This window comes from Sebastes fasciatus, chromosome 6, assembly GCF_043250625.1.
Source record: "Sebastes fasciatus isolate fSebFas1 chromosome 6, fSebFas1.pri, whole genome shotgun sequence".
Lineage (NCBI taxonomy): Eukaryota > Metazoa > Chordata > Actinopteri > Perciformes > Sebastidae > Sebastes > Sebastes fasciatus.
The window spans coordinates 26,177,577-26,200,109 of NC_133800.1; the positions used below are offsets into that span (position 1 = coordinate 26,177,577).

A 22,533-nucleotide genomic window follows, 5' to 3' on the forward strand; every position below is an offset into this window, starting at 1 on the left:
CCTTAAACATGTTAAATGTTTACTTACCACAGATCTGTGGGTCATCAATGAAGACGAGACACTGATCTATATTCTTTAATTGATGTTTATTGTTATATGGCGAAGTCTCAGGCACTTCTCTTCTCATTGGAGGATGAAAGTCAGTACCTTGATGAACACTACAGGAGGACAGACAGCTCGTATTACACATGAGAGACAGACAAAAAGAAAATGGACACAAAAAGTAGGATAACTAAATTCTAATGACCACCGTATGTACAATGAAATACATATATCTGCATTAAAAACTATACTTTGATAAATATATAACTTCATGGGTCGTTAAGTAGTAATAGGAAATATTCAAAATACTGTGATTCTTCTTTTTAAATAGATACAAAGGATTTGTATAAAAGTACAATTTCTCCAGTCTAGGTCGCGTCTATTCATTCATGCATTCATCCACATGAGTTGTACACGTGCTGCAGGGAGCTGGGCGCACATGTGTGAGGCCGGGATGTCGAGGTCGAGCAATATATACAGGAAATATTTCCTCTTAACATGTGGGTGGATTACTCTCCATCTGTCTACTCTGATGAGCTAAAAAAAATTAAAAAAAATAAATCACAAATGTTTTGGTGCTCTTGAATGATCAACATTGAGCTTTAGACATTAAAAAAAAGTTGTCAAATTGCAAAAAAAATAAAAATTAAAGGAAAAAAAATGGCATTTAGTAGTTGAATTTGTGTCCGTGTTGGTTTGCTGTTTATTTCAGAAAGAATCTGACGGGACTGGAGGCACCGGCTGGTTACATTCATACTCAAAGGGCACTTTGGGCTCGTCAGTGTGCACATAAATAAAAATATTTCCAGAAATCTCATTGGTTGGTTGGTTGGTTGGTGCTTGGGATCGAGTCCCTCATCCAGCGGTGGGTAAGGCATCGTTCAGCGTGAACCAATAGCAGCGCAGGGTTTGTAGGGAGAGGCGGGGCCTCTAATCAAACATGCCCCTCCGAGTGGGACTTGGTGACATCTTTCTGCCGAGTCGAGGTGTTCCCTACAATATAAACACACAGTTATGAAGGTTTAATGTGACAGTTGACATGTAAAGAGACGTGATATCAGAAGAGCAGGGTGGTTTATAAAGGGGAGGGAGTGATGAGGACGTACAGGTGACTGGGCTTTGGAGAAGTTGACGTGGGCATAAAGCAACACGGCGATGTCCTTGTGTCCTGCTTCCAGAGCGATGGACAGGGCATTACTCTCATCCTGAACAGAAGACAACAAGAAGATGCAACAAAGAAGAAAAGATGAATTATCAAATAGTTGCCAATTAATTTACTGTCAATTGTCTAATCGTTTCAGCTGTACTTGTATAAACTGTTGGATAGTTCAATTTATAACAGAGCATCATATTTTAGAAGGTCTTTACATGTTTTTTAAAGCAAGAAGTTTAATTTATAAAGTATCTAAAGCTGTCAAATAAATACAATTAGAGGGAAATATTGTACGTTTTACTCCGAGTTGTAGTGGAGTAGAGGTAGAGAGTGGCATGAAAACAAAATACTCAAGTAAAGTACCACATATTTGTACTTAAGTGCAGCACTTGAGAGTAAATGTACTTAGTTACTCACGCTGTCGCTTAGCGTGGCGTCACAGCCGGGTTGAGCCAGCAGCAGTTTGACGATCTCAACGTGTCCGTGTTCGCTGGCGCACATCAGCGCCGTGGAGCCCTCGTCGTCCTGGATGTTGACGTCGGCCCCGTGAGCGAGCAGAGCCCGAACCATGTCCATCCTGCCGTGACTGACCGCCAGCATCAGCCCCGTCTGACCAGCCTGGCAGCACAGAGACAACAGCACGGTGAGGGAACAGGTTTTATATCAATGTTTTATATATTCAAGTGGCTTGTTTGGGGTTAAGATTAAGATAAAATAAGATAAAATAAGATAAATAAGATGAGCCTTTATTGATCCCCAGAGGTCGTTGCAGCAGCACAAGGACAGAAATAGAAGTAACCACAAATACATAGAGGAAGGTAAATAATAGAGGTATATAAAACTAAAATAAGAATAGTAGTAAAAATAGAAACAAAACAAGTGCAGTTAAAGACAAAAATAAAGTGACTGGTGTGATTAATAGCAGCAGTCAGAAGGTCTTGTGTATATAAACAGTGTACACCAGAATAATATATCATATGATAAAGGAAATCAACTCCCCCTCCACCTCAGACCCAAACTTAAAATACAAATAAAAAACGTTCTTCTACTGTAAACATGAGCAAGTAAACATCATCACACATGATGTCTAACGTTTTTTTCAGTGTTACACAAAGTCTGTATAACTCTCAAAAATACAAACAGTTACCTTCCTTCACCACTTGGTGTCACCAAAGTACTATTATTGCTTATTTAGGGTAAAAATACATCTGAAATTAAAATATTTGGTAAAATCTTTTTTCAGTTACACTTTCAACTGAAACTCTTGTGCATCATCTGGTTTTATGTTTCTGATTTATTAATTAATCACAAAAAAATAAGACAAAAATACCAGATTTGAAGCATTAAAATAACCTTTATAATCTGGTACATCAGTAAATTGTTAGATTTAACCTGCTTAATTGAAAAACAAAGATTTGTCCTCACAACCTTCATTTCCCTGCTCATTGAAACCTGAACCATGTGACCTCTGACCCTCTCCGTCACTGACCTGGCTGGCTCGAGCGTTGACGTCGCCCTTGCTGAAGAGCTCCTCCACAATAGACATGTCCTTGGGCGACTCCACTGCGGCCAGCGCGGCCAGCATGATGGGTGTGTATCCCGCCTTGTTCTGCTGGTTCACGTTACACACATCTGAAACACACACACACACACCATGTTTAAAGCTGCTCGAGGGAACACCTCTTCAGTGCGGGTGGTCTGAAACGCTTGTATGCTACGACTCGGTCTGTGATTGACTTGTCGCTGCCCGTCACTCAACAACACAGTAATGTACAGGGACGTGTGTCAGGCCTGTGACTTCTCCTTGGACCACGATGCATTGATCCTTGCAAAAGAGACAAGACATCAGAGCCATCAGATGGGAGGTGAGGCGGGTATGAGGCTGGCTGCCCGGCCCACTGAGGGGAGCCGAGGTCTAAGGAACTGGGAGGACAAAGACTACAATGGGAACAGGGGGGTGGATGTACTGTCACAGAGCACAAGGACACAAAAGGCCGAGCAGACAAAAGGCTTTTGGAGCAGCGAGTGGCCGGGACCTCATCACACTCTATTGAGCCTTCAGGGAGAGCGCTGCATGGCAGTGGAGGAGGAAGTATTCTGATCCTTTAGCTGAGAAAAAGTATAGTAAAGATACTCTGGTACAAGTTAAAGTCCTGCATTAAAAATGTTACTTTAGTAAAAGTATAATAAAGAAAATATACTTAAAGAAGTATTAAAAAGTAGGGCTATCAAAGATAACGCAATAACGCTTAATGCAAATTTGTTTTAATGCCACTAATTTCTTTAACTTAAGGCAGTAAAGGGGCCCCTTGACCTCAAGATATGTAAATGTAGATGGGTTCCATGGGTACCCACGAATCTCGCCTTTACAGACATGCCCACTTTATGATAATCACATGCAGTTTGGGGCAAGTCATAGTCAAGTCAGCACACTGACACACTGACAACTGTTGTTGTCTGTTGGGCTTCAGTTTGCCATGTTGTGATTAGAGCATATTTTTTATGCTAAATGCAGTACCTGTGAGGGTTTCTGGACAATATTGGAGTATTAAATACTTCACAAATCTCCGTTTAATGTAGATTTTGAACAGATAAAAAATGTGAGATTAGTTTGCAATTAATCGCAATTAACTATGGACAATCATGCGATTAAATACTTTAATTGATGGAGTGCCCTTATTAAAAGTAAAAGTACTCAATGCAGAAAAATGGAGTAAAACAAAACCCTTGGCTGCATTTTAAAAAGAGCAAAGATAATCTAAGGGTTTTGATGGATTAGCGAAGCTTTAAAACATTTTAGAAACATTGGACAACAGATTCCATTCAACTTATTATTCAACACAAACAAGAAATAAAATAGATGCTGCTTGAGATTATGCACCGAACTCAACACAAGCAAACATTCAGCTATGCTTTGTGGCCACACTAAGATGAACAAACACCTTTCCTGCTCCTCTCACCTGCATCCAGCAGCTTCTTCACCACCTGGAAGTTGGAGTGCGACACGCTGTAGTGCAGCGCCGTGTTGCCGTTGCCATCGGCCATGTTGACGATGTGGCGCAGCACAGCCGGAGAGATGGTCCCGAAGGAGCCCAGGTAGTCCTCCACCATGCCTGCCACCGCCGCCTTCTGGCTGGACACGCGAAACCACTCGTGCTGCACCGTGTTCAGACAGGCTCTCTGAGGAGGCAGGAGGGGGACTCCATCAATTAGTTGTCAACTATTAAATTAATTGCCAACTAGGATTCCAGTTTCTAAAATGTGAATATTTTCTGGTTTCTTTACTTCTCTAAGACAGTAAACTGAATTCTTGAACAAAACTTTGTTTTTCTCACGTCTCCACAGTGAACAAAGCATAAAAAAACGGAGAAAAGTCTTGATGAAGTAAATAGGGGCCACGTTTAACAACACCAAAACTATATCAAAGCAGCTGTTTACAAACTCTCACACAACTGGTGCAGTATAATCCAAGTCTCATTTATCCTTGTATGCTCACTACTTCCCAAACACATGCATCTTCCCTAAAATGTCACTATTTAAAAACACAGCCTAAACAGTCTCATGCTTGCGCAGGCGGGCTGTCGTAAACAGAAGTTTTGATATAGTTTGCTGTTGTTAAACGCTGCCCCCATTTACTTCAAGTCAACAAGACTTTTCTCTGTTTTTTCATTCTTTGTTCACCGTGGAGGTATGAGAGAAAAACAAAGTTTTCTTCAAGAATTCAAGGTAACACGGGGTGAGTAATTAATATACAAATGATCATTTGAATATGACAAAAAGAAACTCCTCACCAGATCTTTACTGCTCACAGCTTTTGGGTCACTGAGGTGAGTTTTGAGAACGTTGCTGGCAGCCAGCATCTTCTCACTCAGCTCATACCTTTGGAGACAATCAATAGTTACTATTTTAACATTCAAATAACATCAATCCCATTTTGCTGCATTTAATTTGCACTTTATCTAATAACGGATCCGTATTACAAAATCCCACATTAATGTGACAGAAAAAAGTCCAACTGCAGCTGGTTTTATCAGATCATGTAGCAATTATTTTAACTTGTTTAGACGCTGCATATATGAAATATCATTTATTTATCATTATTATTCAGCTAGTTCTTTACTGTGTAGAGAGAGGTGAGATTAAAGGCTAATTTTCAGCTGTGGTTGGACAATAAAGTTTTTATTCCATTCAGCAATGGTCTGTAGTTTCACAACCAGTACTGCTTAGCTTCTACTTCTTCTATTTAACTCCTACAGAGTGGAAATACAGAGTACCAATACATTGAAACAGCTATTGACCAAAAACTTTTTAAATCCATCTTTATTTTTTTTGGACTGTTTCTATATTCATTATCTGAAGTATAAAAAACTGAATAAATACTTGTTTAAAAAGTAGGGTTTAATATAATGAAAATACAAAAACTTTTTAACTGTTTTATGAAAAGAGAGATTTAAATGCTCAGTTGTGAGGATGATAGATCATCCCTGGTGCATGCTAATCCTACTATACCTGCCTACCTGTATAAACCTGAGCTGCCTATAGTTTAAAGACAAATTCTTTGGATCAAAGCAAAAAAAGAAACAGTAAAAGAAAATACTCTGAACATAACACATGGCTCCTACAAACACATCTGTCCACTCATCCAGCTTTCTGATCACTTCACTATGATCATTCAATAGGGTAGTTTTGAACAGTATATTTAATAGTGATCCTCTTTAACCCACCTCTCTCTCTCCTTCTCTGAACTTTCCTCTTCGTCCTCCTTCTTCTTCTTCTTCACATCCTCGGCTCCCTCGGGCTGAAACTCCTCCCTGCCGCTGTTTCCCTCCACGTTCTTATATTCCTCCTCATTTCCTACGAACTCCTTCTCCTCATCCTCCTCCTCCTCCTCCTCCTCCTCCTCCTCTTCGTCCGACCCCGAGGAGCTGCTGTCCTCTGAGCTGGAGTCGTCACTTGATGTAGTCTCATACCTGCTTTGCCACAAGAGGGCGATAAAAGCACAGATATTCAAAGACTCAGGTGTTTGCATAAAAAAGAAAATCAGATTTCATGATGTTTGGATCTCCACGTGGATGTTAACAAGCCCAGTTTAAGAGAACGAACATCAACAGCCTTGTAGAAATGTAAAACAACAGCACCTTTAACCTCACTTGAGATACTTAAAAACACTAATACACAACAGAATCACCACGTTAAAAAAGCTAACAGGCATCTTAAAATGCAATGTTAAAGATAATCTACTTAAATATTCATGACGGTGATTCATTTCCGACTCACCCTCCGTTCACACCGACAAACTGCAGGTTCTTCTTGGTGCCGTTTGAGTCGGGTCGGCCATCTTTCTTCTTCATGATGGATTTTAGGGTGTTCTGGCTGCACAGCTGCCCTGAAGGAGAGAAGAGTGAACATTATGTTAGACAAGGAGGTCACATCGGAGTCGATCACAAAGCGCCAACGTCAAAGTAAAAGGGACATTTATCCGGAGTTTATGGATCATAGACACAAGTTTGTTTTAGTTTTAGATATGTCAGTTGCTTCTATAATGCCCTTAATGAGGAGACAGCGGCTGATTTAGTTAAATATTGTATGTAAAATGTATCTGAAAGATGAACTAAGACTGTTCATGTTACTGTAGATAGATAGGTGTATGGATACAACACAAAACAATGACAAATTGTCCAGAAACCCTCACAGGTACTGCATACAGCTGTCAGGGTGCTGACTTGACTATGACTTGCCCCAAACTGCATGTGATTTTCATTCACATATCTTGAGGTCAGCGTTATTTAACCAATGGATTCCTTTGGTTTTCTAGTTTCATATGATGCCAGCATCTTAACTCTAGGTTTTAAAAATTGCAAAGTTGCGTTAATGCGTCAAAGAAATTAGTGGCGTTAAAAAGAATTTGCGTTATGACGGCCCTAAATCTTACATGTAAAATGTATCTAAAAGATGAACTGAGACTGTTCATTCTTTTGTCACAGCAGCAGTACATGAACAAACCACACTGAGCAAAGAATAGTGCAAAAACACACAAAACATCAAATATCAAAACTTCAAACATGTGCAGTATATAGTGTGCAAAATTGATGTAATTATATGTCTGTAGAAAACTGTGAAGTTTCTATAAACTCGGTTTCTTTTTCTTCTTGTATTATTACATTTCTGACTGAATTTTCCTCATAAAATCTCCTCTCCTGCAACATTAAAAGTCTCCTGCAGTTACAGCTTAACTAACCAGCTCAGTCAGTTCATTTACAAATGGCCCGATAACGCCTGAATGACCCACTGAAGGTTCTCTGACATGATCAAGAGCTTTGGCAAAGAGCAAAGTAGCCATTAAGTGTCCGTCTCACGCTCTTTCCAAAGCACTCTGTCAGCGCGGAGCTGGAAGTTTCCCCAAACCCTGAAAGTATCTCAGTCATTTTAAACACAGGCCTTCGAAAACCAAAAATACCAGCCGAGAGCCAGAAACACTCAGCACATCTGCCAAGACATGCCCCGAATCGAGGGGCCTCTTTACTGCTCCGGGGGACAGCGGAGTGTGTGTGTGTGTGTGTTCATGTATCAACATGCAGTAGTCGCATGTGTGTCTACATTGGCGTGAGCACGCTCAGTAGCAACAGAGTCATTCAGCACGTTTCCCATGTTTTGACAGGTGGGAGCGTGAGGAGCTCGTCAGGAGGAATCCAGGCGGATGGTGATGATTGCGAACATGTTTTGCCGGTTGCCTGGTTTACAGTGGTGAAAAGTAATTAAGTACATTTACTCAAGTACTGTACTAAGTATAATTTCGAGATACTTGTACTTTACTGGAGTATTTCCATTTTATGTTACTTTATACTTCACTTGAATTTGGAGGCAAACATTGTAATTTTTACTGCGCTACATTTATTTGATAACTTTAGTTACTTTGCCTGTTCAGATTAGTAACACAAAAATACATTATGATGTAATATTATAGATTAAGCTACCCAGCAGTATATAAAGTAATTCAAACCAGCTCCAACATATAAGCAATGTACAGATCAATGAGTCACTCATTATAATCCAGTAAGATATATCATACTTTTGGTACTTTAAGTATATTTTCATGCTAATACTTTTGTACTTTTACTATTGTAACAGATTATTTCTACACCGTAGTACTGCTTCTTTTACTTAAGTATGAAATCAGAGTACTTCTTCCACTATTGCTGGTTTATATATGAAGTGTGTGTGTGAAACCCCATAAAGGTTTTTCAGATCGTTTAGAAGCCATATTTTAAATAACCATGAAAATGTGCAGCTATTTCTAAACCAACTGTAATATTATCACTTCAGCACTGAAGAAGTCCATTTTGTGATCGTGAGAACAGATTTTTAGCGGGCTAACCAAAGCCTCGACCATCTGGTCAGATAACTATCATTGCAAAAACATCACTAATAACAGCCTCCAGCTCTGCTTTCCATGTGTTGGCTCTGAAGAGCAGCACACTGGAGTTAGAAATCGAAGAATGACCAGTTTTTAACGACAATGCCGCAGGACAAGTGACCTAAACACACAGACAAGACCAACTGAGGAGTTAATTATGGCCATAGCCGTACCATGTAGCGCTGTAGACATCTGCAGGTCCATACGGCTCTTCTGCTCCGCTGCACTGATGTGCTGCTGTGCAGGTGTGTTGGCAGGTTTATCTTCAGCAGTCAGGCCGGATGAACTCTTCTCCATGTGTGAGCACTCTGTCCCAAGCTGCTGACTGCTCTCTGAAAAGGAGGAAAGTCAAACAAAGTCAGTTTCTAAATGCACAGGTAGGACAGGACTGAAAGTTTAATGCCATTAAAAAGGTACCCTATGTGGTTTCTGATCACTACACCATACTGTATGAAATTGTGTTAAATCAGCTTTGCTAACGTTTAATGAGGAAATATGTAAGAAGTATAGAGAATATAAATGTTAGTCAGACCTTGATAATGAAACAACACACACACACGATGCAATTTGCTAAGAAAAAGTAAATGTACCATGCTTTTACCACCAACTGCTTTCATTTTTACTCAAACTTAAATACAACTTTAAAAAAACCCAAACAACAAAAAGCTTTAAAACCGCTAACTGCCAGGCATATTTTAATGACAAGTTGGCATGTTATGGTGCATTTACCTCTGTTATATCTCATTAAAGTGACAATAAAATGAAACTACAACCAACTGACTGCTTAAAGGAGAAACCTTTCATCATTATTATTATTATTATTATTATTATTATTATTATTATTATTATCTTATTTGTGACTCCTTGTACAAAGAAATCCAACTTCAACCATTTTGCTATCAGCGTCTTCACCAGTGGTGGAAGAACTAAGTATTCATATACTAATACAAGACTGTGAAAATACTCCACTGCAAGTAAAAGTCCTGCATTCAAAACCTCATAATAGTATGTATCAGTAAAACACACTTAAAGTCAGTTTGGGTGTTTTGAAGTGGGGTTGTATGAGGTACTTATCCATAGTAGGTCGACCGTAGTCTACAGTGAGTAATACACCTACTGTGGACTATGGTCGACCTACTATGGATAAGTACCTCACACAACCCCACTCAACATTCAACTTTTCACTGGACAGGAAGGAGATGAAAAACTGTAATCTGTAAAGTAACTAAAGCTGTCAGACAAATGTAGTAGAAGGACAACTAGAAAAATACAATATTTGTCTCTGAGATGTAGTGGAGTATAAAGTTGCATAAAATGGAAATACTCAAGTAAAGTACCTTGAATCAGTACTTGAGTAAATGTACTTAGTTACATTCTACCACCGGTCTTCACAGACACATTTTTGTTCCCACTTTGTTTATTGTGTTCAGTGCTGTGATTGAACTGACATTATTTACGTGAACAGGAACTACGTCTGTTTAGTCATTCCACATTCCAGAAGAGGCCAGAAACAAGCTCGCACACAAACACAAGACAATCGCCCTGCGTTCATGTGCCAGCCGGCATGAATGCATGTTATGTAACTCAGAAGGAACCATGAATCAGCATCAACAGTGAGGTGTTAGTGGAGGCAGGAGCGGCCCGCAAAAACAACAAGAGGCCGATTGGTGCGACGTTAACGGGTTCCCAAAAAGAAATGAGCTCATTGTTGGTTCACGTCCAAAGCCCCCGCTGCATTTTTTCAGGGTCAGAGATAACTTTGGCCTGTCCGATCCAATCAGGATTCTCTGTGGACGGTGTGTGAACGCTCTAACCACAACCCCCCCACCCCACACACACACACACACGCTCCACACTGGATCCTCTACAGCACAGCTGAGACTGGGCTGGCAGTCGGTCCTTTACGTTGTCTCTACATTATCTCTACAGCTGCTTTATTGTCCTCTGAACAGCCCTGCCAATTGCAATTAATTTATTTAAATTAAATTAAATTAAATTTAAATATACTTTGGAGTATGTTTATACTCTATCTTTTTGCTTTTTTATCTTAAATTATTGTTCTGCATTTTATTCCTTTTTATTTTTGTATTATTATTATTAATTGTCTGATTTTATTTGCCTCATTGCAGAGCTGAAATGTTTTAATCCTGGTTCTACCATGTAAAGCACTTTATAACATTGTTCTGAAAAGTGCTGTATATATGAAGTTTATTATTATTATTATTTTATATTTATAGTTTATACCTTTAAAATGTTGACTTGTAATAAGAGACAGACATATGCAACTAATTTAATCTATTGAGCAACAAACTGAGGAAGAGAAAAAGAAAGTAATCAAACCCTCAGGCACTAATTACATGACTGCTTGCTTGTCAGCTATTTTGCAAGATACTGTGTGTGTGTGTGTGTGTGTGTGTGTGTGTGTGTGTGTGTGTGTTTGTGTGTGTGCGCTTGCGTGTACATTTTCTGTTGTCTGCCCTTGAAACTATGCACTGATTGCCTGGCATGACTTTCAGCCAATTATCACAAGAACCATTTATGTTTCTGCAACAATTTTGAGCATGTGGAACCATCAGCATCCTCAGAGATGGATGTGGTAAACCGCTCACCTTCATTTGAGTCCGACTGCAGCTTCTGGATATCCTCGGCGCTTCCGGACTTCATGACCGAGTTGATGGACGACAGCGTGCTGACCAGCTGACTGTTGATGGACCCAAACTGGGACTGGGGCTGACCGAAAGCGTCCGCAAGCTCGCTGTAGTTCTCCGCCAGCAGCATTTGTTGCTCCTGCAGCAGCTTCTGGACCCTCTCGATGTAGTGGTCCAGTCCGGCGCCCCCCTGGGCCTGAGCTTGCAGTGGCGCAGCCTCAGTCTCAACCTCCACAGTCTCTTTGCTGCTGCTTGTGACACAATCAGCTGGCTGGGAGGGGCCGCATGCTATGTTCCTTGTTTTTAATCCAATCAAGAAGTTTTCATGGATGCTAACTGGTCCCACCCCGCATTCTTTGGTTTTAGTAGAGCTCGATTTGCCAAGGAATGACTCCACATCTGTGCTGGTTCCAATCGAACGCATCTTTGCTGTTGAGTGAACATCTTTGATAAGTCCTTCCCCGGCAGCGACCGTCCTCGTTTCAGTCACAGCCGTGTTGGTGTGCCTGTCACAAGTGACCAACCCCATATCAGTGAAGGAGTCAGTCAGTACAGCTGTTTTTGTGTTGGTGGATTTGCTCTCAACTTCTGTCTCAGTATTGGTCTGCTGAGTTGCCGACTCAGGAGCAGCCATGACTCCAGAGTCCACTTTGCTGACATAATCTGGGTCAGTTCCTTGCGACACCAGCGTCTTGACGGGACTAACAATCACATCCACTGAACAATCTCCGCAGCCGATTGATCTTGACTCTTTGCTCAACTCCGTCATGGGTTTGCAGAGAACCAAGCTATCTACTGATTCCTCTGTGTTAACTCCAACCTCGCAAACATTCAGCTCCGTGCCCACCTGCTGCTGGCATGTCTCCACCCGTCTCCCTACACACTGGTCGTTTACCTCCACACGCTCGTGCACCACCCACCGGTCCATCGGGATCTCTGGGCCTGTGGCAATACTATGCACGCTGGGTTGACAGGACACTCCTACAGTGTGTAGCGTTTTAGCTGTGTTAGCATGGCTGAACTCCAGATGGTCACCCACTCCCACGCTGCGCATCTGGACTTTGGCCTCCACACAGGCGTTGTACATCTCAGGCCTGGCCATCAAACCTTTGTCCACTTTTTTCTTGTTTGACCCACCGGCCGCTTGCAGCTCTAGTTTAAGCTTTCCCATCTCTATTTGGTGCGTGGCTTCTTTGAGCTGCACATCAAGGCGGTAGATCTTCTCCTTCAGCGATTCGATGGTCTGCTGCTGGAGCTCGATCTCTCGCTCAGCCTCACTGGTCATACCCAGCATGGCCTCGGTCACGCCAACCGCAGCGCTGCGCATTTCCTGCCGCTCCGTCGACACTCCCGCATCCCGGAAACAATGTCTATTCGTCCTCTGATTGACAGGAAGGTTGTTCATGTTTTCATCGGTAACTATGCCAATGGACTTTTGGTGGGCCCGGTTCTGCGTGAGCTTATGAGGCTGAATTTCAGTCACGTTATTGTCCAGGGTTGTCTTCTCCAGAGCTTGGACATCAGCGGCCAGACGTCTAAACTCCTCCAGCTGCTTAACGCTCTGTTCCTGGGCTTCAGGCTCCATGATGTGCAGCTCCGTTTCCTTTTGGATGGGGCCCGGGTTCTCCATTTGGTCAGCGCTGCCTACACTGTAGGAACGCTTGCGGAAGCCACCGGGACCTTGATTTTTGGACTGAGCGGCCAATTGTCTTTTCTCTTCCTGAAGAACAGCAATCTTAACCTGTAAGATAGGAATGGTTTTCACCTGCTCCTCCAGCTCTTTCAGCTTCTTGAGGGCCACGACCATCTGCTCCCGGATTTGTTGAAGGTGTAACGGGCTGACGTTTGTGACCGGCGTGGCCATGCCGGAGCTCATGGGGCTGTGGCGGATGGAGCTGCCCAAGGAGGGCGGGTAGTAGGGGTTGTACTCTCCATTGGGGAGGTGACCGTTGATGGGGAGAGGATGATGGGTGCTGGGAGAGATCTGGCTTGGGGCCATGGAGCCTGAGTAAGAGGACAGCGAGCTGCTGGAGCCCATGCCGCCGAAGCTGGCGAGACGGCGGCGGGGCATCGGAGGCTCGCTGTGCGGCTGCATGAGCAGACGCTCCTGTTCCAGCCGAAGACGCGTCTCCATGAGGGTCTTCTCCACTTGGGGGTTGTGACGAGGGGCAAACCTTGGCGAAGGAGGTGGCAGGAGCAGTCTCTGCTCCGTGATGCTCAAGTAGGATTGTTGCAGGGGGGCTTCACCGGTTGCTCTGGAGAGGGTGGGGGTCAGCGGCGCAGCGACCTGGGGCCTGGAGGTGAAGAAGACTGGGGACTGCTTGTCGTCGCTGTTGGAGGAGGACAGGGAGTCTGTGGAGGTCCATTCAGCCTGCGTGCTGCCCCCGCCAGTGCTGCCCCGAGGCACCGCCAAGGGTTTGGCCAGTTTGGGCTTCCTCTGGATACTCAGCTTCTTAATGGTGTTGCCCCTCTCAATGTCATCGACATATTTGAGGAAGTCCAGGTCTAGCTGATAACCGTAGGGAGTTTCAACATAGTAGGGGGCCACAGACTCCTTCTCGTCCTCTGTGCTTGGGCATCTTTGTCCTCTTTCTGAAACAGAGACCACAAGAACATAAAGTTAGTTCTGATTTTTGTGTTTTTGTAAAGACCGAAAACAAAAAACCTGCAGGGAATAAAGGTAACATGTATAGAAAACTATCACAAGAATTTAAAAAAGGATGCATTTGCAGCCCTGAAGTGTTAAGTGTTTCCTCGGCCGCTGACAATCGCCATAATTGACAGTGCGAGTACAAACACGTCTCAAGTTTCTCACATCGCTGCAGGAAAAGTGTGAGTGATAATCATTTTGGCAAGGGGTGGTTTAGTCAGCCCAAAACTATGCGAGATGCAACTATGTGAGGCAAACACCAAATAGCAAGGGGCGTAGTAAATGTCAAAATAAAAACAAAATGTTGGTTTACTTGTGTAATTCAGCCGGTTGAGGTTTGTGGAAAGCTTGTGACAGAGAGTGTTGTTTACAAAGCTCGGATAAGAGACGAGCCAGAGGGTCAGAAAAACAGACAATGTCGATACTTTCAAGTCCAAAATCCATCCGTTATGTCAACACTTGAGCTTTACAGACACAAATTAACACATTTTAAGCACTCAGTTTGAAGACAGAAATAAAAAAAAACGGCAACAATGAATGTCTTGAATTCATACGCTTTGAACGGATCAGTCAAAGCTGCTTAAAGTCCAAACTCCACACTCCCCGTCAGAGAGAGTCTATTGAGCCAGTCAGCTTTCCAGGCCATTAGAGACTCCACTACATTCACACTGTGTTGGCTAAATGCAGCGTCTTGTTCTTGGTATGCCTGGAACTCTCACCGACTAAAGCAAACACAGGCTGGAAATAAACAGCCCAGCTCTTCCTCTCCACCCCACCAGCCCCGGCTACTTCTTCTCCTCCCGTCAATCCTTTCCATTCAGCTGAAACATTACAGGGAATTACAAGGCTAAAACCTCACTGCCTTGTTGTTCAAGCTGCACTCACCTCACACCAGCAGCACTCTCTCCATTCTTACTTCTTCTTCACTGCTTCTCTCTGCTGGACAGGACTTGACTCTACTGAGAGCTGAGCTACAGAACTGCTGTTTCTTCTCACTCCGTGCACTCTTTCTCAATTCTCTCTCCATAAGGAGGGTGGGAGAGAAAAATGTTCCACTATTGGTGTAAACTAAAGCACAGCACTGCTCTGGAGCATTATTGGACAGCTGCCTCCTCCAATCCTGTGAGGCTCTGAGCCCAGCGCTTCCCTTCCCAAATAAGAGTCCTGTTATTCAGCAGGAGGGGAGGTGAACTCATGACAATAACAGCCTGTTGTGACGACAAATCGCTCAGCTACTGTACATGTCAAACTTTTATACTCTGGTTTATACTTTGCAGAATACACTTTCACCAAATAAGAGTGTTATTTGCAAGTCAGTTTTCTACACAACTACGTATAAATACCAGTTCATGTGTAAATACAAGTCTTGATGCTGCTGGTCTTTATTTTGTCCTTTTATCAATGACTTTATTGCTTGTTTTTTCATCATTTAGTCTAAAAAAGGGCTGAATATTGTTAAAAAAATGCTTGTCAAATTAAATTTGATTCAATCTAGAGTAAAATAAATCAGAAGAAACAGCAAATCCACCACTTTTGAAAAGCTACTATAAAACAAAACAAGCAAATTGAAGCAATTTGGGAATTTAACTAATGACTATTTTCATTATTGATTACACTGTTATTTATTATTTTTTATTAAATGAGTAAGGGTTTAATTAGTATAGGCATTACAAGTTCAGAAACATGTGAGAAAGGTCAATCATAATCCGTCAAAGTCCATTAGTGACGTCTTAAAATAGATTGTTTTATCCAACCAACGTTTCAAAACCCAAAGATATATATAAATAAATATATAAATAAATAAATGACTAACAAACAATCAAGTTATCTAAATTTCTATTGATTGATTATTTGTAGGAACTTATGTTTTACTTTGCACCGATTTATCATTTTAATGCCAAATATATACTGGTTCCAGCTTCTCAAAATGTGACGGTTTGCTGCTTTTCTTTGTCAAATATGATAGTAAACTAAATTTTTGGGGGATTTTTGACTGTTAGTTGGAAAAAACAAGCAATTTGAAGACATCTAATTGGGCTCTGGGACTTATTTTCTGATATTTTATAGGAAAAAAACAAAACGATTAAACAAGAAAACTTTCTGCAGAAAATAATTGTTAGTTGCAGTCCTAAACCTAGTATATTACTAAATAAAAGTTAATTTAAACATTTAAAACCATTCATGCCAGATTGTGCATCAATAAAGCTCTTTCTTTATTTTTAGGAACATTTTTTAGAAAGTTTAAGTGCACTTCTTCAGACAAAACCCACGTTGTGTTTTCTCCTGCACAGACGTGAAATGAGCACATCCTGTTTTTTTTGTCTGGTATAAATAATCTGTGAGGCAGCAGCACAGTCACGGTCTTGTGCTGTCTGGTCCCCCCACCCCACTGGCACGAGTTACTGACCAGCCATATCACACACAGGAGTGACCGGCAGCCCTCTGGTACCACAGGGACCCTGAACAGCTGAGCGATGACCTCATGAACACAGGACAACTGAAGCTCCAGTGACGAGAGACCAGGAGTCTGCTCCAGTTATCAGCAGCTGTTACATTGTCAATTTGTCAGAGATTACACAACAGTTAGACAGCCAGCACTGACAGGCAGCACACTGTCCTTTCCTCTATTCAAAAACTATCAGGACTATATTATAAAATGTGGTATCTTTTAAACATTTCCCGGTCTTCCACTACAATCATCCCCGCCTAAAAAACTGTTTGCACAACCAGAGAACGACACATTTTTGGGAGATGAAGTGCACGTTTCCCAAAATGAGCTCCACCAACATGAGTAAGCACTGCTAGTATTTAAGGAATTTTAAAAAGGGACCCACTCCCTATGTAGAGATGAAGTGCTCTTCTAATGAAAACACAATGATTATTACTTTCAGGTGATTATACACTAATGAAAACATGGTTATGAATATTATATTCCATTTCTGCTAATAGATCCCATGAAATGTTACACACGGTTCCTATATTTTGATGCTAATACTTATACTTTTACTAAAGTAAGATTTTGAATGCAGGGCTTTTACTTGTAACAGTATACAGAACAGTAGTAGTATTTTTACACTGTAGTATTGCTACTTTTACTACATAAAATATCTGAGTACTTCTTCTATCACTTTTTGGACAATTCATACCTACGGAGAAATAAATGAGGGATTTTGTACAGTGACTTTTAGAGCTGAAATGTTCGTCAACAGGAAATTAATAAATCATCATTTATCAAGCAACAACACCAAACATCTGCTGGTTCCAGCTTCTCCAATGTGAAAATTAGGTAGTTTTATATCATTCAAAATCAAATATCTTTGGGTTTTGGACTGTTGGTCCGACAAAACAAGTAATGTGAAGATGTGATGGATAATTTCTTTTTGTAGACTTAAGGTGCTCTATACAATATCCAGAGCATTAATATATCATCAACAACTATTTGCTATGTAAAGATATAGAGGAGTAATGTCTACCTGAGCAGAGAATGAAGTCTCTCTCCCACAGAGCTTCTCTGTGCTTTGTTGACAAAGCCGGGCTGGCTGCACATGCTTTTAATGCATGTTAGTGCATGTGAGCGTGCCTCACTGGCTAGCACATGCCAGCTGCTCTGCGCTGCTCTCATACGGCAGTTACAGCTGATAACTCCGTCCTGACCGGCGGCGCCTTTGCGGAAGTGTAGCCCCACCCTCCGGTTCCCCCCCAGGTTAACACTGTTAGATCTGTCAGCACTGTTTGCTGTCGTTTTCCCCGTTAGCGCTGTTAGCACCGTTAGCTAAGAGCTGCCGGCTCCATGTTGCCATGTTGAGAGCCGTGCAGAGGCAATAGAAATGCTCCCAATCTCGCATTTAGCACCTGTAACCGATCTTATATATGGAAATTAGCCAACTGAGGGGATTTGTAATTACTGAACTAAACATTATGTAAGTCAACTTAAAAAAATAAAATCCAGAGCTTTGCACACAGCTTCCAAGCCCTGCTCTACTTCTCTCAGCTGGGATATTCAAATGTTTCAGCCTAATTATCCAACATTAGCCCCACATTCATTCTGCATAAGCTCTAAAGGAAATGTGGCTGTTCAACTTTCTCACTCGCAGGTTTTCCAGCAGCTACTTCACTCACGTCTTTCACAGATGATTTCCAGGCCAGATGTGCAGATGGAACACAGTTGTTCTTTATATTAAAGTCAAATGCGTTGACATCCGTAAGAAGCCACAGTCTAATTATTCACACTTCAAGTTCACTAGTGGCACCAGCACGTTTTAGGCTTCTCATGACTCGTCTGTACGCGAGTAATAAAGATATTTTGTTTGCTTTTTGTATATTTTTATGACATCTGAAATACTGCACCCACTGACACCTTTCTGCAACTCCTTTTCAGAAACTTCAAGACCTTTCTCTCTGCCTGTGTTTGCTCTTAAAATACTGCACTGAAGGCCAAGTTTGGGCCTTGCTGTTAAAATCCGTGAGGAAAAATATACAACCAGAGCTTGGCTTATTTTGCACTGGCTCTATAAAAGTCTAAATTTAGAGCTGACAAAAGCCTTTTAACATCCACAGAGCCCTCAGAGAGACAGATTAAATGAGGCTACAGGTCTAAATCTGTCTGCCAGTTGTTTGTTATCCAAACAGTGCACAGAAATCGCTGATTTATTAATTCTGTATCTCTTTCTCCATTTAGAAAACTTAACACGTATAGTATACACATTACAGGCGTCTCTATGCTACAAAACATGCAGCATTATAAATGTGCTTGATGGCCGTTGCCATTCAGTGTAAAAAGGTACATTATAGGTAGGGCTGGGACGATTCACCTATCTCCCGATTCAATACTATCAAGATTCTTGGGTGCCGATTCGATATGCATTGCAATTCAATATTGCGATTTATTGCGATTTTTGGTAACTTTTTTAACACTAGACCATGGGAAAAAGTTGAATAATACACTTCTAGGGACAATATCTAAATGAATACAGTAAGAATGTTTAATTTTCAGCACGTATGTAGTCAGAGATACACTGAAGTCAAATATATCAGTCATTGTCAGGCATTATTTATCACATTTTTTCCAGCAATCCAAAAACCAAAGAATAAAAGACATTTCCCTCACAAATTAGTGGTATTTTCTTTTTAATTTATAAAGGGACATGTAATGTTTCATACTTCTGGTGTATATATAAAATAATCTTATTTCTATATATGTATTTTGTATATACAGTTCCCTTTGTTAACACCTTATTTTGAAAACCGGACGTAGTCACGTGTGTATACTTCCGGCCGACTCGTCCACCTTTACAGCCTCGTTGTGTATACTCACGGTCACATGACCGTGGTGTAGTACGTTTATAGCTTAACGTTAGCTTTTTACTTCTGGTGATTGCATTTGCGCTTCAAAAATCATAAGTGGTTTTGAATTGTGAAGCTTAATAAGTATCATAAATGCTTTTTGTCGAGGGATCCGGGTCGGCCAACAAAAATACATCATCCCTGCAGTAATCACGACACCAAATGAGGAACTATCTTTTGGAAGAACGATGGTGGACAGTAAGGTGTGCGCCTTACTGAGACACTTCATGTTGATTTATCCCTTTATTTTTCCTCTTTATTTTGACAGAAAACTCCGTGGAAAAACTGCACCTCTGAGGAGAGAGTGTCAACAGATATTTCCTTACGATTGCACCAAGTCATCAGACAGACACTTAACTGTTAAACTGTTGTACTGGTCTCATACACACAGCTGCAGAGTGGAATAATACAGTGTAGTACTCATACTCGGTGCATTACACTGAGTGAGAGCAAAGTATGATGCAAGTGCCTGGGTGGAGGGGACTCTAGTGGCCCCACATATACACTCACACATACACACCAACACACACATGCTGTACAGGTCCTTTCTCATACAACCAGCCTGGTATTTCCTGGCTCTGCCCGTGAGCTCTATACGCCTAATTACTCTCACAAGAAAAGTAGAGCCAGCATTTGATCAACGCCTCATAGTGCAGCAGCTCAACACTAGGAACAGTGAGACACATCCGTTCATATAAAAATAAAAAAACAGGAAACAAAACAAAGAGGACAAAAAGTACATTAAAGCTCCACATTCCTGCCCTTTTCAAACTGAAAACAGGCAGGACAGACGGAGCAAAGCAGAGCCGCCAACTGTGATCTATTAGCTTCTTCTAGAAAGTCACAGGGCCGTGCCAGACTCTGCTGCCAAATTCAACAACTTAACTCTGTACATGATGATGCAGACTGGAGGAAATGTTTGGGCTTCCTCTGCAAACATTGAGGCAGCTTGAAAAACTTTGCCCACACCGGCCTTTTCTCATAGATGGTCAAGCAAAACAATCAGACATGTTAGACTGGTTTATTTCTCGTAAACAGATCTACAAAACGGGAATTTTTTACCAAAACAACCATTTAGAAACAGGGGATATTAAACTCTAGGTGTACCACATTATATGCAGCTATTTAAATATGTTTTGTAGGATGTTTTGGGGTTGTTTTTGTCGTGGCAAATGGGTGTGATCAACAGTAAACTGAAGTGTGTCTTTACTGTAACACCGGGTCTGTAATTGGCTTCAGTGACGCTGTTTTTCATGGATGGTGGTCTCTCAACCTCAAACTAGATGCGGCTTCAGGGAAGATAGCTCATTAAGCCGAGTGTGATAAGTGTTAAAACAGAAGAACGACCAGCTGGGGGGGAAGACACGACCAACAAAAGACTAATGCATCAAAGCAAAAATGTGGCAAAGTGTAACTTTTATTAGAGGTCAAAACTGACAAACTTTACTTGCTAAGGTCTTTACAGACCGCCATGGACAGACGTGCTACATGCTTCTCTTTACATAGTGGATCACCATCTACAAAAACTTTAAATTTAAACTATCTAAATTACAGGTGCAACACTAAAGATGTTCCAAGAACATTTTTTCCTTCCCGATATCGATTCCGATACCTGAACTTGCAGTACGGCCGGTACCGATAAAAGAATATACTGTATATAGTTTTATAAGCTGACATTTTCCTCACTCTAACTCCTGTTACCGTTACACTCTCCACTCCACATAACTACCTGTTAAATGTGTGTTGCACATTCAGTTCGGCTCTGTTCTGTTATTGCAGGTGTGTGTATGCGGCGATTTTCGAAAAGTAAAAGTAATTGTGCTTGGAATGCACATCCCTATTATATAAATAATAAAATGGTTTATATAGTGCACAATGGTGGGCCTGATTTGCCTCTGTACATTGCATCTCTTGCAGCGTGACTACTGTATTGTACATGCCTTCATTATTGAAGCTAAAATAATATACTGTTCAGCCCTACTGGCTGCAGAAGGCTGACAATGAACCGATTAGTGCACACTAAAGTTAGTCACACTTTAACAAACCTGTTCCACATCTATTCATCAAACACTGTTGTGTAAAGAGTGAATAAAACAAACCATTATCCCGTTTCGTTTACAAAGACACAGTGCTCTGCCCCATTTGGCACACATTATTATAAGCTAACAGCACTTACACAAACACACACAATAGGAAAGTGACTGATGGGGCACAGTCAGAAAACAGTACCACGGGGGTATTTCAAGTAGCAGCTGGGTAACTTTCCCCGCTGCACAAACAAAACCACTTCAGTGGGTTTTGAATGAGCTGCGGGGGGTCGACCCGTCGGCACGACTCTGACCGCCGCTCGCTGGGTTTTCTGTCCACAAGAGACTGGTGGCATTCAAGTCAGGCCAAAGCCATGATGGTCTGCTCTGAGCCATGACTCAGCCTCTGCAGGGTTTTTATTTTAGAAGACTTGAGGGACATGAGGGAAGATGTTTTTGGTGCTCTGGGGTTTTCTTTTTTTTATGTTGATTTGGCAGCAGACAAAAATCACATTTAAGATCTTTAGAATTTGTAATCAGTTTGTAAAAATGTCAACATTACAAGGGATATTAGCATAATCACTGATACTTCTTAACGCTGTTTTTAAATGTTTTCCTAAATAAACTAGACAACTTTTGACGACCACATTCAGTAAATATTTTAGGAATAGTATTTTAAGACATTGGCCCTGCCGCTGAATGCAGTGAATATTACTCAAGTTAAATTGGAATCTGCTGAAGTTTTATTTGAAATATGTGCTTGATGCTTTGTTGCTCAATGCACTGAGACGTCCCACATCCCACATTTGGCAGTTATTTCATTTTTGCAGGCCATTTTCAGTTTGCAGACTTTCTATTAAAAATTCTACAAAAGTCTTAAGACCAAGCCGACAACTCCTGCAGAAGCACAGAAGGCATAATACAAATGTTTTACAGGCTGAGTGGCACTCCTCTCATAAACTAAACGTCATGTGTAAAATCAGTGAAGTGTCCCTTTAAAAGAACTGGATACTGCAAACAAAACAAAAGCTTAACTGGTAATATTTCGGCTTCTAAAACCAACAACACCGATGCAGAGAACTGAATGACGGATTACTTTTTCCTCAAGATATTAGGCAGACAACCTGATCTCCAACTTTATCATTTAGACTGAATACTACCTATTTTTGAGTGGCCATTACTCTGGAGCATCTCTGCATTAAAAGGTTAAGTTTGGCTGTCTTATCAAAATTCTTTCGGTGCAGCAGGTGACCACG

The 22,533-nt window shown here is 41.4% G+C and overlaps 1 protein-coding gene across 4 annotated transcripts in view; it reads right to left on the reverse strand.

Moving 5' to 3' along the window:
* Positions 1–67: 67 nt before the first annotated feature.
* The window catches only part of kank1a (KN motif and ankyrin repeat domains 1a), a 56,396-nt gene continuing 33,930 nt past the window's right edge, over positions 68–22,533 (reverse strand). For 3 of the 4 annotated variants that reach the window (XM_074638828.1, XM_074638830.1, XM_074638829.1), the window contains exons 3-12: positions 11,219–13,849; positions 8,783–8,941; positions 6,473–6,581; positions 5,920–6,165; positions 4,987–5,074; positions 4,156–4,375; positions 2,685–2,827; positions 1,613–1,813; positions 1,149–1,247; positions 68–1,035 (exon numbers count right to left, since the gene is read on the reverse strand). In XM_074638828.1, the coding sequence (XP_074494929.1) occupies positions 973–1,035; positions 1,149–1,247; positions 1,613–1,813; positions 2,685–2,827; positions 4,156–4,375; positions 4,987–5,074; positions 5,920–6,165; positions 6,473–6,581; positions 8,783–8,941; positions 11,219–13,849 (3,959 nt within the window). In that variant the 3' untranslated portion in view covers positions 68–972. Of the gene's footprint in view, positions 1,036–1,148; positions 1,248–1,612; positions 1,814–2,684; positions 2,828–4,155; positions 4,376–4,986; positions 5,075–5,919; positions 6,166–6,472; positions 6,582–8,782; positions 8,942–11,218; positions 13,850–14,792; positions 14,965–22,533 lie in introns of those variants that run through there. The other variant, XM_074638831.1, reaches the window with a different exon arrangement.